At 44.1% G+C, this 12,272-nt stretch overlaps 1 protein-coding gene across 2 annotated transcripts; it reads right to left on the reverse strand.

Moving 5' to 3' along the window:
• Positions 1-1,170: 1,170 nt before the first annotated feature.
• Positions 1,171-9,694, reverse strand: snx6 (sorting nexin 6). 2 transcript variants are annotated; one of them, XM_086094203.1, is made up of 14 exons: positions 9,627-9,694; positions 9,432-9,479; positions 8,679-8,783; positions 8,504-8,614; positions 7,408-7,529; positions 6,003-6,126; positions 4,918-5,013; positions 4,728-4,833; positions 4,160-4,235; positions 4,036-4,075; positions 3,875-3,961; positions 3,483-3,642; positions 2,558-2,643; positions 1,171-2,460 (listed from the first exon to the last, which is right to left on the reverse strand). In XM_086094203.1, the coding sequence occupies exons 1-14, from the start codon at positions 9,630-9,632 to the stop codon at positions 2,407-2,409; spliced, it is 1,221 nt and encodes a 406-aa protein (XP_085950329.1). In that variant the 5' UTR covers positions 9,633-9,694; the 3' UTR covers positions 1,171-2,406. The 2 variants fall into 2 exon arrangements, with proteins under 2 accessions (XP_085950329.1, XP_085950328.1); XM_086094202.1 differs by having other exon boundaries at positions 9,432-9,482; positions 9,627-9,688.
• Positions 9,695-12,272: the final 2,578 nt, after the last annotated feature.

Raw genomic sequence — 12,272 nt, forward strand, 5'->3', positions numbered from 1 at the left:
TTCTATTCCATCCAGATTGAATGTGGATGGCCCTTGTAGTCTGAACAGTCACAAAGCACATGAAATCCAATTTAAAAATCGCTTAAAGCGATTGCGAGGAACGGGAAGCAGGGAGCGGCAAACAGCGTCACATGACGTCAAACACTACTCGCGCTGCGGGCGCCGCCTCCGTTCGACAGCAACGACGTCCGATGGGTCAAGAATGTGTCTCGGTCTGAACGGGGCCAGATCGGATTTGGACACTTGCTAAAAACAGTCTGGACAGTCAGCCCTAAAAATCCGATTTGAGGAGGAATCCGATTTGCCTGCAGTCTGAACGCAGCCTAAACCACTTAAGGATAACGTCTCATTTTATTTGCGGGACTGTACGTACAGTATTTCTACAACCATTAAAATACAAAAGTACAAAAGACAAACTACTCTTAATTTTCTTACGTCATCTGCAATCCTTTCAATGGCAAATATATTGACTTGAGCTCTCTGCTACCACCTGCTGCCGCGGTAGTGTCATTATCTATAATCACTACCTCATGACTACTGCACTGTGCTGGGATTCTTAAGTCGACTGGGAAACATAATGGAGTCATCTTTGAAACGAAAAACCGTTTGGACCACTACTGGGCCTAAACATATCCTTACTGCACATTCCAATAGCACTACAAAACGACCCACTCATTAGAAGTAGTCCACAGTTTATATTGCAGCCTGAACATCCTGAAAGGGGGACCCCTTTATTTGCAGTCCAAGGTTTCTCAATTTTTCCCAGATTTTTTTTTATCTTTCCTTAGCGTCCAGCAAATGTCAAGTTTTGTCAATTGTGAAGCCCTTTGAATAGTCAACTCCATTTGACTGGACTTCTGGCCCTGCCAGGAATTGGTAGTAGCAGCATTGTGGTCTTGCTATGGCTCACTTGATAAAGCGGGTTTTCAAGTGACTGAAAGTCGGGCTGACGACCTACGCTCCAAATTCTTGCAGCTCATCTTGATCTGATAGGAAAGAAAGTCCCTATTAACAAGCACAAGAATCCAAAGAGGGCCAGGAAACGACGGGCAACACGGCCACCAAGTCGGCCCTTTCGTCACGTCGTCGGAACCGCAAATTGATGCCGACGATATCCGCACCGCAAAATTGACCACAGGAAGAAAAAAAAAAAAAGAGCCTTCAAAGTGATTGTGAAAACAAATCAGCTCGTTTATTGGACTGGCACCTTTATTCATTTTTTGTCCTCTCGCGCCACCTTGGATCACATGGAAGCTTTGGTCACGTTAAGAGTGGAAAAACATTCGTTTACAGTAATAAGCAAATACAAGAGAAACAAAGTCAGCCAGAGTGATGTTAAGGCAAACACACTCAAGCTCCTCCCATAAACAAAAAACAAAAAGCGGAAGATGACCAAGACGACCGTAAGCCGCCGTTCGACTGTCCTGGAAAGCAAACCTGTACGAGGCTTGCATTTGTTTAATAAGAACGAGAACCACAGCCGGAGGACGAGGCGGCAAAAAAAAGAAAAGAAAAGAAAAGATTACCAACACCGAAAACAGAACATTTGAGTGGCCGTCCGCAACGAGACCGGTCTGAACGAGACTGCACCAGACTGATACAGAACTGAACTTCGCTAAGCCGCAACGATCCAGAAAGAACCAAGACCAAGATCCGATTGATGAGTGATTCTGACTAATCCAGATTGAACCAGAATGACTCTGACCAAACTGGAATGGATCCAGATTGACCCACATTGGACCTGGAGCGCATTGGCGCAAATAGAAACTTACTGATGCAGAACTTGAATCAAATTGATCCAGACAAGACCCGACTGATCCAGATTGAACAGGTCTAACGGAGTGATCCTGAGCGGACCAGACCTGACCATGACTGAATTTGACTTCTCCCGATTTGACAGTCAAGTGAGCAGGATCTGGACCAGATTGAGTCACACTGGACGAGACTGATCCAGATTTGAGCCAGACTGACCCAGAACCTGGAGCAAATTGACGCAAATAGAAACTTACTGATCCAGAACCTGAATCAAATGGATCCAGACTGAACAGGTCAAAACAGAGTGATCATGACTGAATTTGACACAGTCAAGTGGACCAGGACCTGGACCAGATTGATCCAGATTGGCCCACAATGGACGAGACTGATCCAGATTGGGTCAAATTGATCCAGATCGAGTCAGACTGACCCTGACTGAAAAAGTCTGACCCAAGGTCAATGTTTGTGTGTGCTGACGAAGAGGACAGCGTGTGGTTATAGTAATGAAGATAACAGACTTCCTGTTGAGGTTGTTTTTTTTTTTTTACGCCTTCTTTTTGCGGTTCTGAAGTCCATCTGACTGCCACCGCCGCCATGCAGAGAGCGTTGTCCAGCGAGAGGGGGGGCGTGGCTGTGACAAGAGGGGCGTGGTTAAGTGTTTCCTTTCAGGACGCCGAGACAACTCTGCAACAACTGCAGGTTCCCCTGAGAGAGAAAGAAAAAGGAGCGCGAGGCCAACCATGACGTCATCGACGGATTACACCTGGCGAGCGGCAAGATGGCGAGCGGCAAGATGGCGCACCTTGGCGTGTTTCAGCTCCAGCTCGGCCAGCTCCACCAAGTTCTTCCTGAAGGCCGCCACTCGCCTCGTCTTGAAGTCGATGAGCTCTGCGCGCCACACGTGCAGACGAGAGAAAATGAGGCTTGAAGAAAGAGCGCAAAATGATGTCGGAAGGCGACGAGTCGTGTTCGTTCGATTCGCCATTTTTTAATTTAGCCTCAGGGTTTTAGTGCAGTTTCAATTACGCGCGTTCGTTTTCACCAGTTCGTAGGGCTGCGCCATGAATCCAAATTATGTTACAATTTAAATTCTTACACGCCACAATTACAAAATCATATCATCTTCGTCTGCTTTTTGTTCATCAACTAAAATGTTCATAGATTTTAGTCCAACATAAACATCACAATTATTTTGGGCAATAATTGAAATCACGATTATTAACGATTATTGTTTTGGTACAAAGCAAGAAAATGTTCAAGCATTTAAAATTTTTAAGACCAATAAATAAATAAAAAATAGAAACACTATAATTGTGTAAGTTCCTTTTAGATGGAGCAACATCTATTTATCTAAATTATTTATCTAAAAATTAGTCTTGATAATCTTTTCTTTTTTTATGATGCAGATTTTGTAATTGTGGCGTGTAATTGAAATTGCATTTGAATTTCACGAATTGAATTAAAAATGCGCACCAATTTAGTCCCACTCGTTGGTCCTTAACGAGGTTTTAGTCGGATGAAAAATGTGTGTTGACAAAATAATTTTTTATTTCGTTGACGAAATGTACACTCGTGACAAGTAGACATGTTGATGATGAGGATTTAAGAGCCGAGGAAGTTTGACAAGGCGAAGAACGGATGAAAGGAGACGAGGTTTCAGAAATGTCGACACGCATGAGGTGACGACGATTGAAAGGACGCAAGGACGAAGAAGAGGAAGTCGTGACCTTGCTTGGCGGACTCGGAGATCTTGTCAAACTTGCGGCAGCACAACTGCTGGCTGGTGTCCGCTTGCAGGACGTCGCGGTTCTTGGCGCGAGCTTTGTCCAGAGCCTTGTTGGCGTTCTCGTAGTCCAGCAGCGCTCGACTGCGGCGGTACAGAAGGTCCTGCAGGGGGCGCACACATAAGCCAAGCGCTATAAATAAAGATGACTTGACATGATCACAGAGCCGTTGATAGAGTTTGGCCAACTCTGTTTCAGCAGGGTAACAACATGGCGCCCATATGTCATGTGACCAGCAGTTGAGCAATCACAAGCGGCGATTGCGCAACAACCAGCTCGGCATCGTCACGTCATCAACATTTTCAAGGCGCTGCGGCCGACAAGACTGGACGGACCTTTGCGGCCTGCGACTCCCTCAGGTAATATTTCAACAAGTCGGCCAACTTCAAGTCCTCGTCGGCGGCCACGCGTGCTTCAATTTTCTGCCGAAAGTGGACACAAGTTGATCGACACGCCACGGAAGCAAAGACGACCCCAACCCGTGCGACGTACGTACCCTGGTCTTCTCAAAGAGCTCCGACACTCTGAGGAAGAACCTGAAAGACGAGCAGAATATTTGGCATGCGTGCGCGTACGAAACATGGCGGCGGCGGCGGCGGCGGCGGCGGCGGCCTTCTTACTTGCACACGTCTGTGGAGTCCAGCGTTCCCAACGCATACAGAGACGACGCCATTCTGTTGATGTCGTCCGCAGCGTCTGTACAAAAAAACGCAACAAATCAGGCTTAAGCCACTTCCTGTCAACGTCTTATGGACTTCCTGTTTGTTTAGAACTGCCCACTGATCTGAATAGATGACTGGACAGTCTGGATGGGCAGCCCGTACACGCCCACAAGCCGTTTAAGTCACAGGGCGGCCATTTTACTCCTCCCATCTCGCGGCCAGACGATTGTATGAACTGCACGTTTTTTATGTTTAAAATAACTACATTTCATCAAAATCTTGTTTGGTCCAAAATAAACTTTATAATTATAGTGTTGCAACAAAATATATTTTTTACATTTAAACATTTTCTTGTTTTGCGCCAAAAAACAAACGATCGTCCTGATGGTGATTTCAATTATGACCAAATTAAGCGTGATGAATATTTTCTTCACAAACCAGCAGCCCTACTTCCTGCCCACGTCTTATACACTTCCTGTCTTTGAAGAACTTCCTGTGCACACATCGCATGCACTTCCTGTCTTACTCTTGTGCGAACGGATCATCCTGTCGGATTTGGCCGAGGCGTCTTTGACTCTGTTGTGATACTCCAACAAGAAAGTCTTCTCGTGCTCGAAGAAGTCGTCCACGTCCTGCGGACAAACGTCAACAAAGGGCGTCAAACCGGGACGGACGCGGGTGGCGGCGGCGCGCCGGACACGCGGTCGCAGTGTCACCTTGACGCCCGCCACCAGGACGCCGTCGGCCGACTTGACGACATTCTTGAAGAAGTCCTCCAACTTCTCCTTCTTGTTCTTCCCTCGCACGCTCAGCTGTGATCGCAAGATGATGATGTCATAGGAAGAAATGGCTGACCGGCGGCGGCATGTTGAACCGTTTATTCCATCACCAGGATGTCCACGCCGCCAGTACACTCTTTGCCCTCACGAGTAAGAATGTTTTGCCCCATCGTCGGCATGCGTCACATACTAGTAGCTACTTTCAAGGATTATTAACTCATTGACTGGCAGCCATTTTCAGTGAAGCAACCCCCTTCGCTCCCGGCTGTTTGACTGGATTTGGAGGCCCACAGAATATTGTGTTCTAGTGCTATCGAAACATGGAAGCTACCAAAAGAACGATTAGAGTCTCTTCTTGCATCAGGAAAAAAAACGTATATTTCTATCGGTTTCCGTTTTGCAGCACTTAGCATTCGATTAGAGCTCGGTTTCATCGTTATTCACATTCCCGGTGAAAGCACTGACAAAAAAGAGCTCGTTTGCAACATGGCCTTTGCTAATCTCTTATACTCTCTGCTGCCACCCGGTGGCCGTTTTTTGTAATTACTACCATTCATTTAAGCCACCTTTTCATGTCAGAAGCTGCCTCAATGCCTTCTGTATGCGCTTGCATAAAAAATAAATAAGTATGGAAATATATTTTTGAAAGACAAAGTCTTAAAAAAACGTATTTACACCTTTTTGGGTTTGAATGAGTTCATAAATCCATTTTAAGGATGTTGTTTGCCTTCACTAATAGGACAATTGTGTGCACCAATAGAACTTACTACGAACATACTGCAGGACTTGCTGTATACTAGCAGGCCACCTACATGTTACTAGTGAAGCAAAACTGCACTACTAGTGAAGCACTAGATGCTACTGCCAGAATGTTACAATGTCATACTTGTAGCGCGCGGTTGTCAGTTTTGCCTCCCCAGCAACATGAACTTGTCTGACGGGTTCGCTAACTTGTCTTCCGAGCGAGGACAAAAGACTGCACTAGTCGACGACGGGACATCAAATCAAATGTGGCTCCTCACGTCCTGGTTGTACTCCAGGAAGACGTGGAAGTTGAGGTCCTTCCTGAGGATGGGATGCGCCGCCACGCGGCACAGAAAGACCTCGTGCATGGCCACCGTCTTCTTAAAGATGGCCAGGTATTCTCTGGATGGGGGGGGGGGGGGGTGGGGGGTCACAAGACAGGAAGTGAAACAACAGTATCATCAATTTGTGAAAATAGTACGGGAGAGGAATAGGGCCAATGAAGAGAAGAAAAGAAAAAAAAAGGTTGGCATGATTCTCACTCAGTAATCTCAGAATTTTTAGTTTAAAGTCAGAATTCAGATCTTAATCTTAAATCAGAATTCTGACACTTTAAAGTGAGAATCTTGCCAACTTTTTTTTCTCTCTTCACTGGCCCTAATCCTCTTCCGTAAAATAGCAGCATTTTATATACTTACTAAAAACGTTGTGCTTTGACAAAATTAAAGCAAATGTAAAAAAATATATATTTTTTTTTAAACTATTTTTGCCACATTTTCTTCTTCAATTCAATGGACATTGTGCTGCACTTTATGGTGTGCGTTTTTCTTTTTCCCAGCCAAGAGAGAAATCCTCTTCCCTGGCTGACACTTCAGTCTTCGTCAGAGCCGTCAAACTTCCTTGTGTGACGCATCCTGTTCTTTTGTCCTTTTTGAGATGCGTCACACAAGGAAGTTTGACGGCTCTGACGAAGACTGAAGTGTCAGCCAGGGAAGAGGATTTCTCTCTCTCGGCTGGGAAAAAGAAACTTTAAAGTCAGTTGAAAAGTAGACGAGATGAACGCCATAGCGCGAGCTGCATCTATTGCTTTGTCTTTGTTTTCTATTTAGTCTGACAGCAACCTGAACCCGCGCGTGCCAATTAAAATGTATTACAAAAGGCATTTTTTCTCCGATGACTCTTTATTAACCAGCGAATGGTGGTTATTTTGTATAGTGCTGAAAAAACAAGGATTAATGTTGTACGATGTTACCGGTTCAGGCATTGTTTTCCAAAGTCAGAAATCAGTAAACAATTACTGTTGATATGCTGAAATTTGAAAGTTGATTACATTAAAAAATGGCTCCAAACAATTACTGGATTATTAAAATAGTTGTCGATTAATGTGATAATCAATTACTTGTCGATGAATCCCTGAATTTTGACAGCTCGACCGTCCACCGCAACCACAGCGCTTGGATCGCACATTTTTGGCCCCTCGTGTTTTGAAAGACTCACAAGTTAGACCACCGCCATTTCTTGGGATGCAAATCGTTGGTGACGAAAGGGGGGAAGGCTTAATGAACGATCCCAAACGCTTTCGGAATGATTCATCGTGCACTTGGGATTTTGAGTCGGATCTTCAGTATTGACGGCGGAGCGGAGCGCGAGGGAATCACTTGAAAGTGGAGCAGCAAGACTCACGCTTCGAGTTCCTGCTTCATCCTGGTGAACTCCTCCTTGGTCATGGAGCCCTCTCCCTCGCCCAACTTCTGCAGCTTCTCCCTGGAGGCGTCGAAATCGGGTTTGGGCGGGGCGGGCGGGATCTGAAACAACAACAACGACAGTCGGACAATAATATTGATAATAGTGTATTTAAAAAGGACCATTCAAGCGACTGAAGGACGCTTAACAACAACAACAACAACAACAACAACATGATGGGGACAGCAATTCATTTCTTCAGTACGTCATGTGGACTAGCTCGCCTCGTTAGTTAGTTGGTTCGAGGGCCTGACTATGAAGAGCGACATTATTTCCAACTGCAATGCAGATGAGCGGTTTCCAGCTTCGTGCTGCGGAATCTCCTAAGCACGATTATGCTGCAGCAAAAACGTCTTCTTCTCACCCTCGCGAACAAGTGACAGCAGGTTTTCTCCACAGCAAGACTTGTGTACGGCAAACACTGACTCCACTTTTGTGTTCATATCTCTCTCTCTCTCTCTCTCTCTCTCTCTCTCTCTCTCTCTCTCTCTCTCTCTCTCTCTCTCTCTCTCTCTCTCTCTCTCTCTCTCTCTCTCTCTCTCTCTCTCTCTCTCTCTCTCTCTCTCTCTCTCTCTCTCTCTCTCTCTCTCTCTCTCTCTCTCTCTCTCTCTCTCTCTCTCTCTCTCTCTCTCTCTCTCTCTCTCTCGTAACTGTCAAAGATGCCGTTTTCAACATGTGAGAAAGGTTTCCATCTTTTTGGTCATGGCACAGAAATTGGAGAAGAAGAAATCGAACTTCATATGAACTCATTTGCGATGGAAATTGATTACGTTCCCACTGCACCTTTGAACCAAGAGTGCCATCTAGAGGAGTCAAAAAAAATATCACAAGTGCTTCATGAAGCTTCATTTGTCCATCACAATTTGCAGCAGGGCTTAGCAAGTCCCGATTTGTGCTCGTGTAACTTTTCTTTGACATTTTTAGATTCTACTTAAACACAGTCAAAAACATAAAACTGGCTGCCTGCAAAGGTCATTCAAAGGTTACAAAGCGATTGCGGCAAAATGCGAGTGGAGGAAGCCAGCAGGCGACTCACAATGTATCCGGCGTAGTCTTCGTTCTCCACAAACGAGTCGTGCAGCCAGATGAACTCTTCGTGCTGGCGAACCACCGAGAACTCGCTCTGCTTGAAGTTGGGCAGCGTGCTCTGCGGACACACCGGCGGTCAAACAGGAAGTGACCTCACACCGGCGGAGTGGAAGGGAGCTCACCTTGGTGTGCACGGTGAACTTGACCTTGTCTCGCTCGCTGAGGGCGTCCGAGATGTCCACTTGCAGCGTGGCGTCCGTCTGGAGATCCACGCTGACCGCCCTGGACTGCGCATGAAGCCGATATAAAAAACACTTTGATTTCCATCCCGACTCAAAAACAGGACATTACTTCAAATTAACAGCGCAGAAAAACACTGATTATAATTCAGTTTAGGCCGTACCAGTTGTAAAATAGGCAAAAATGTTGATCATGGTTTTCCAAGTCAAAGCAAAAGACAAAAGACAATCAGTCTGCTTTCATGGAGGACAACAGATATTGGAAAAACTGTTAAGATTAAGAAATTGAAATGAAATATTAGAGAAAATGATGACCAATTAATTTGATAATCAATCATGTGGGTGTAATCCATTGGGGTGCCTCACTACAGGTGGAAAGTTAGAGAACCGCCGTTTGAAATCATTGCTATCTGTTAGCATGTTAGCTTTGCGTCCCTTTCGAAGCTGATGGCCACCTAAACCCAAACAGGTGCACGTGACCGTCACGTGACGTGCTGGGGGAACCAGTTCCTCCAAAGCTGCAGCTAAAATCAAGGTAGCGGGGAGCTAATGCTAACAAGCGGAGCTAAAAGCCAGCTTCTTTTAGCCGCGCCGGCCCCGGACCGGACCCTGAGCCGAACCGGGTAGTAGCGCTCGAGCTGGGCGAGAGGAGAGGTGACGTCGTTTTTAGAAGAGCGGAAAAGAAGAAGAACTCACTCCTCGGTCCTCCTCGGAGAGGAAGTCTGGTCCGTCGTCCAGTCCTTCCTGCTGCGGGCCGGGCACACAGAGCACATAGAGCCGCCATTTTTAGCGGACGAGCGGACGCCCGTCGGAACCGCCGCGTGTGGATCCCTGGCGGTTGGGTTCCGACGCGCCGCAGTCTAAAGGAAAAGAGAAAAGAAGCGAACCTACCATCATGGCTGCCAACGGGTGGAGACGGGAATACGCGTGACGTCATGACGTCGTGTGAACACATCAAATGCATGACGTCACCTTGTCCCCTGATAGAGTTTACGTTTTGTTTGAATTGTCAATTGACTGCATGGTTTTGGTTGTCCATTGTTTAATGTATGTTGTTTAGTGTATGAAAATAAATAGTATTTTAAAAAAAAAACTGCATGACGTCTCTTTGCGTGCTCTCCTCGAAGAGCGACAAAAACGCATTCAAATGACAATTATTTGGAATGTATTTTGATTATTATTATTATTATTTATTTATTATTGACAATTCCGAGTTTACGTCGCAAGACAAAATGGCGGTGATCGCATTGATTTTTGGATCGTTGGATTTTGATTTGTGAGGATTATTTTGATTTCAGAATGTGATCAAATATTTGACTACTATAACAGCCTGCCTTGTTAATAATAATAATAATAATGGATCAGATTTAGTCACGGGCAAAAGCAGTACAATATGTCGTTTGTTTTCACCGTGAAGCGTTTGCATTGCGAAAATATCAGAAATGCCCGGATGTTCGGAATTGTCATCTGCCTATTCCTGATAAAAAAACAAAAAAAAGGACGGACGGACAGACAGATATAGACGGCTATAGAGCTGACAGCTTTCAATGTTATGAATGCAATTTTCTTTATAACTGAAGATCTAAAACCTCTTTGGCCTTAGAGCGATTAAGATCAAGTTCAGTTGCAAATACAGAAAACAATCAAGTATGCTGATACATTTCTCCATAAAGCCTTAAGGATCGTTGTGGATTTATTTGGTGTGCTTAATAGGCAATTGTCACTGTCACGGATGAGGCTGTTTGAATGCTCCCGAATGACAATCATTCAAAATAATAATAATAATGTACATGTATGTTTATTGTGGGCACTTCCGCTGGCAGCGCTGAGGCAATTCTCTCAGGAAACACTTGGTCGTGAAAGTGCTGAGCAACGCTGGAACACAAACACTTTGCAGTCTTCATTTCAATTCACCAAATTGCTCAACAGGTCCTCTTACATTTGGCAAAACATCAATATAAAGCGCTACTTGCGCTCTACGAATTAAATTTCTAAGTGCTCAAGTATTTTCAATAAAATACAGACCAAAATCCAAAGAATAATCTTGGTTTTACATGAATGATACAGTACAAATCTGTTTTTGTTTTTTTTACATTGAATTAACTTGGAAATTATGCTTTAATGTTGGTTCATGATGAGCCACTTTATTTTACACACCTCATCACATTTTTATTTAGATCTTTTCATTTATACTGCAAGTGCATCTTTTTTTTTTTTATTACAAGCAGAATATTTCCGGTCATATATCACCGTAGATGGACTTGCAAAGTTTCCTCTCATTTCCACTGCAATGCCATTGCTTTGAAAAAAAAAAAGAAGAAGTACTTTTTAGTGCTGTCAAGCTTTAAATCCTGAGTTAAAACTTGAACTTTGACAGCACTTTGTGCATATTGCAGGTATGAACAGCAGAATTTGCAGTTCCTTGAACTGCTGATCTCCCGAAGATACTTCAGCCGGACTCGTTATCAAGATTTGTCTTGCTTGCCACACGAACTTTATCGAGGCGGGGAAAAAACGCACTTGATAGTCTATCACGCCATTGTTCAGGTTTTCAAGAGTTACATGAAACCTGCAGATCTCCATGTTAACCCCCTACCAAATCTTTTCACAGGTCATTACAGCCCCTCCCCTCTCACATATGGCCCGCCTCCTTCTTTTAAAGTGAATCGTTGGGTTTCCATCCACCCATTTTTATTCCAATTTTCAAGAAATGCGACAATAAAACTGAATGGAAACGCTAGAAATTTGGAAAAAAATGTTTACGGTTAGAAGTGCATCGAAAAAAGGAAAATAAACGCTGACAAAACTGGAAATACGTCGTACGTTTTGGCCGGATATGACGTCACGTACGTTAGTAGTCACAAAGCAATGTCGGACGATAAAGTAAGGTATGTTTAGGGGGGGGGGCGAAACAGAAATCATTTTGGAAAGAAGGATGAATGATGGAAAACAGCAAAGAAACGCTACGGTTTATTAAGAATTACAAAAGCAAACCAACGCACGGCGCAGTCACTTCCTGGTCTCTTTTTTTTTTTTTAATAACTGGTGAATCACATCTCTACGGTGTATAGCGCCACCTACAGCGGCGGAGTCCCCTCTCAATATCAGCAAAGAGTATGGAGGTAAATTTGGTGCAAAACTAACTTGTGCAAAAAATTTGTACCTGTAGAAAAAAGTCTAAATTTGTATCTGTAAAAGTCGTGATTTGTATCTGTAAAAAAAATGTGTGCCTGTAAAAAAAAAATTTGTATCTGTAAAATAAATTTGTACCTGTAAAAAAAAAAATGTGTATGTGTAAAACAAATTTGTATCTGTAAAAACAAATTTGTACCTGTAAAAGTCATGATTTGTATCTGTACAAAAAAAAATTCGTACCTGTACAAAAAGTATAAATTTGTATCTGTAAAAGTTGTGATTTGTACCTGTAGAAATGACAACTTGTAGTCAAAGAAGTCGCCACTAGGAGTCACAAGTGGTTTTTCTGCTGCTGTTCAGTGACGTGAGTTTTGCCCCATTTGTCGCGCTACACATGGAGCA

The sequence above is a fragment of the Leptonotus elevatus genome, chromosome 14, assembly GCF_054856555.1.
Source record: "Leptonotus elevatus isolate MCC_2025b chromosome 14, RoL_Lele_1.0, whole genome shotgun sequence".
In the NCBI taxonomy this organism is placed as follows: domain Eukaryota; kingdom Metazoa; phylum Chordata; class Actinopteri; order Syngnathiformes; family Syngnathidae; genus Leptonotus; species Leptonotus elevatus.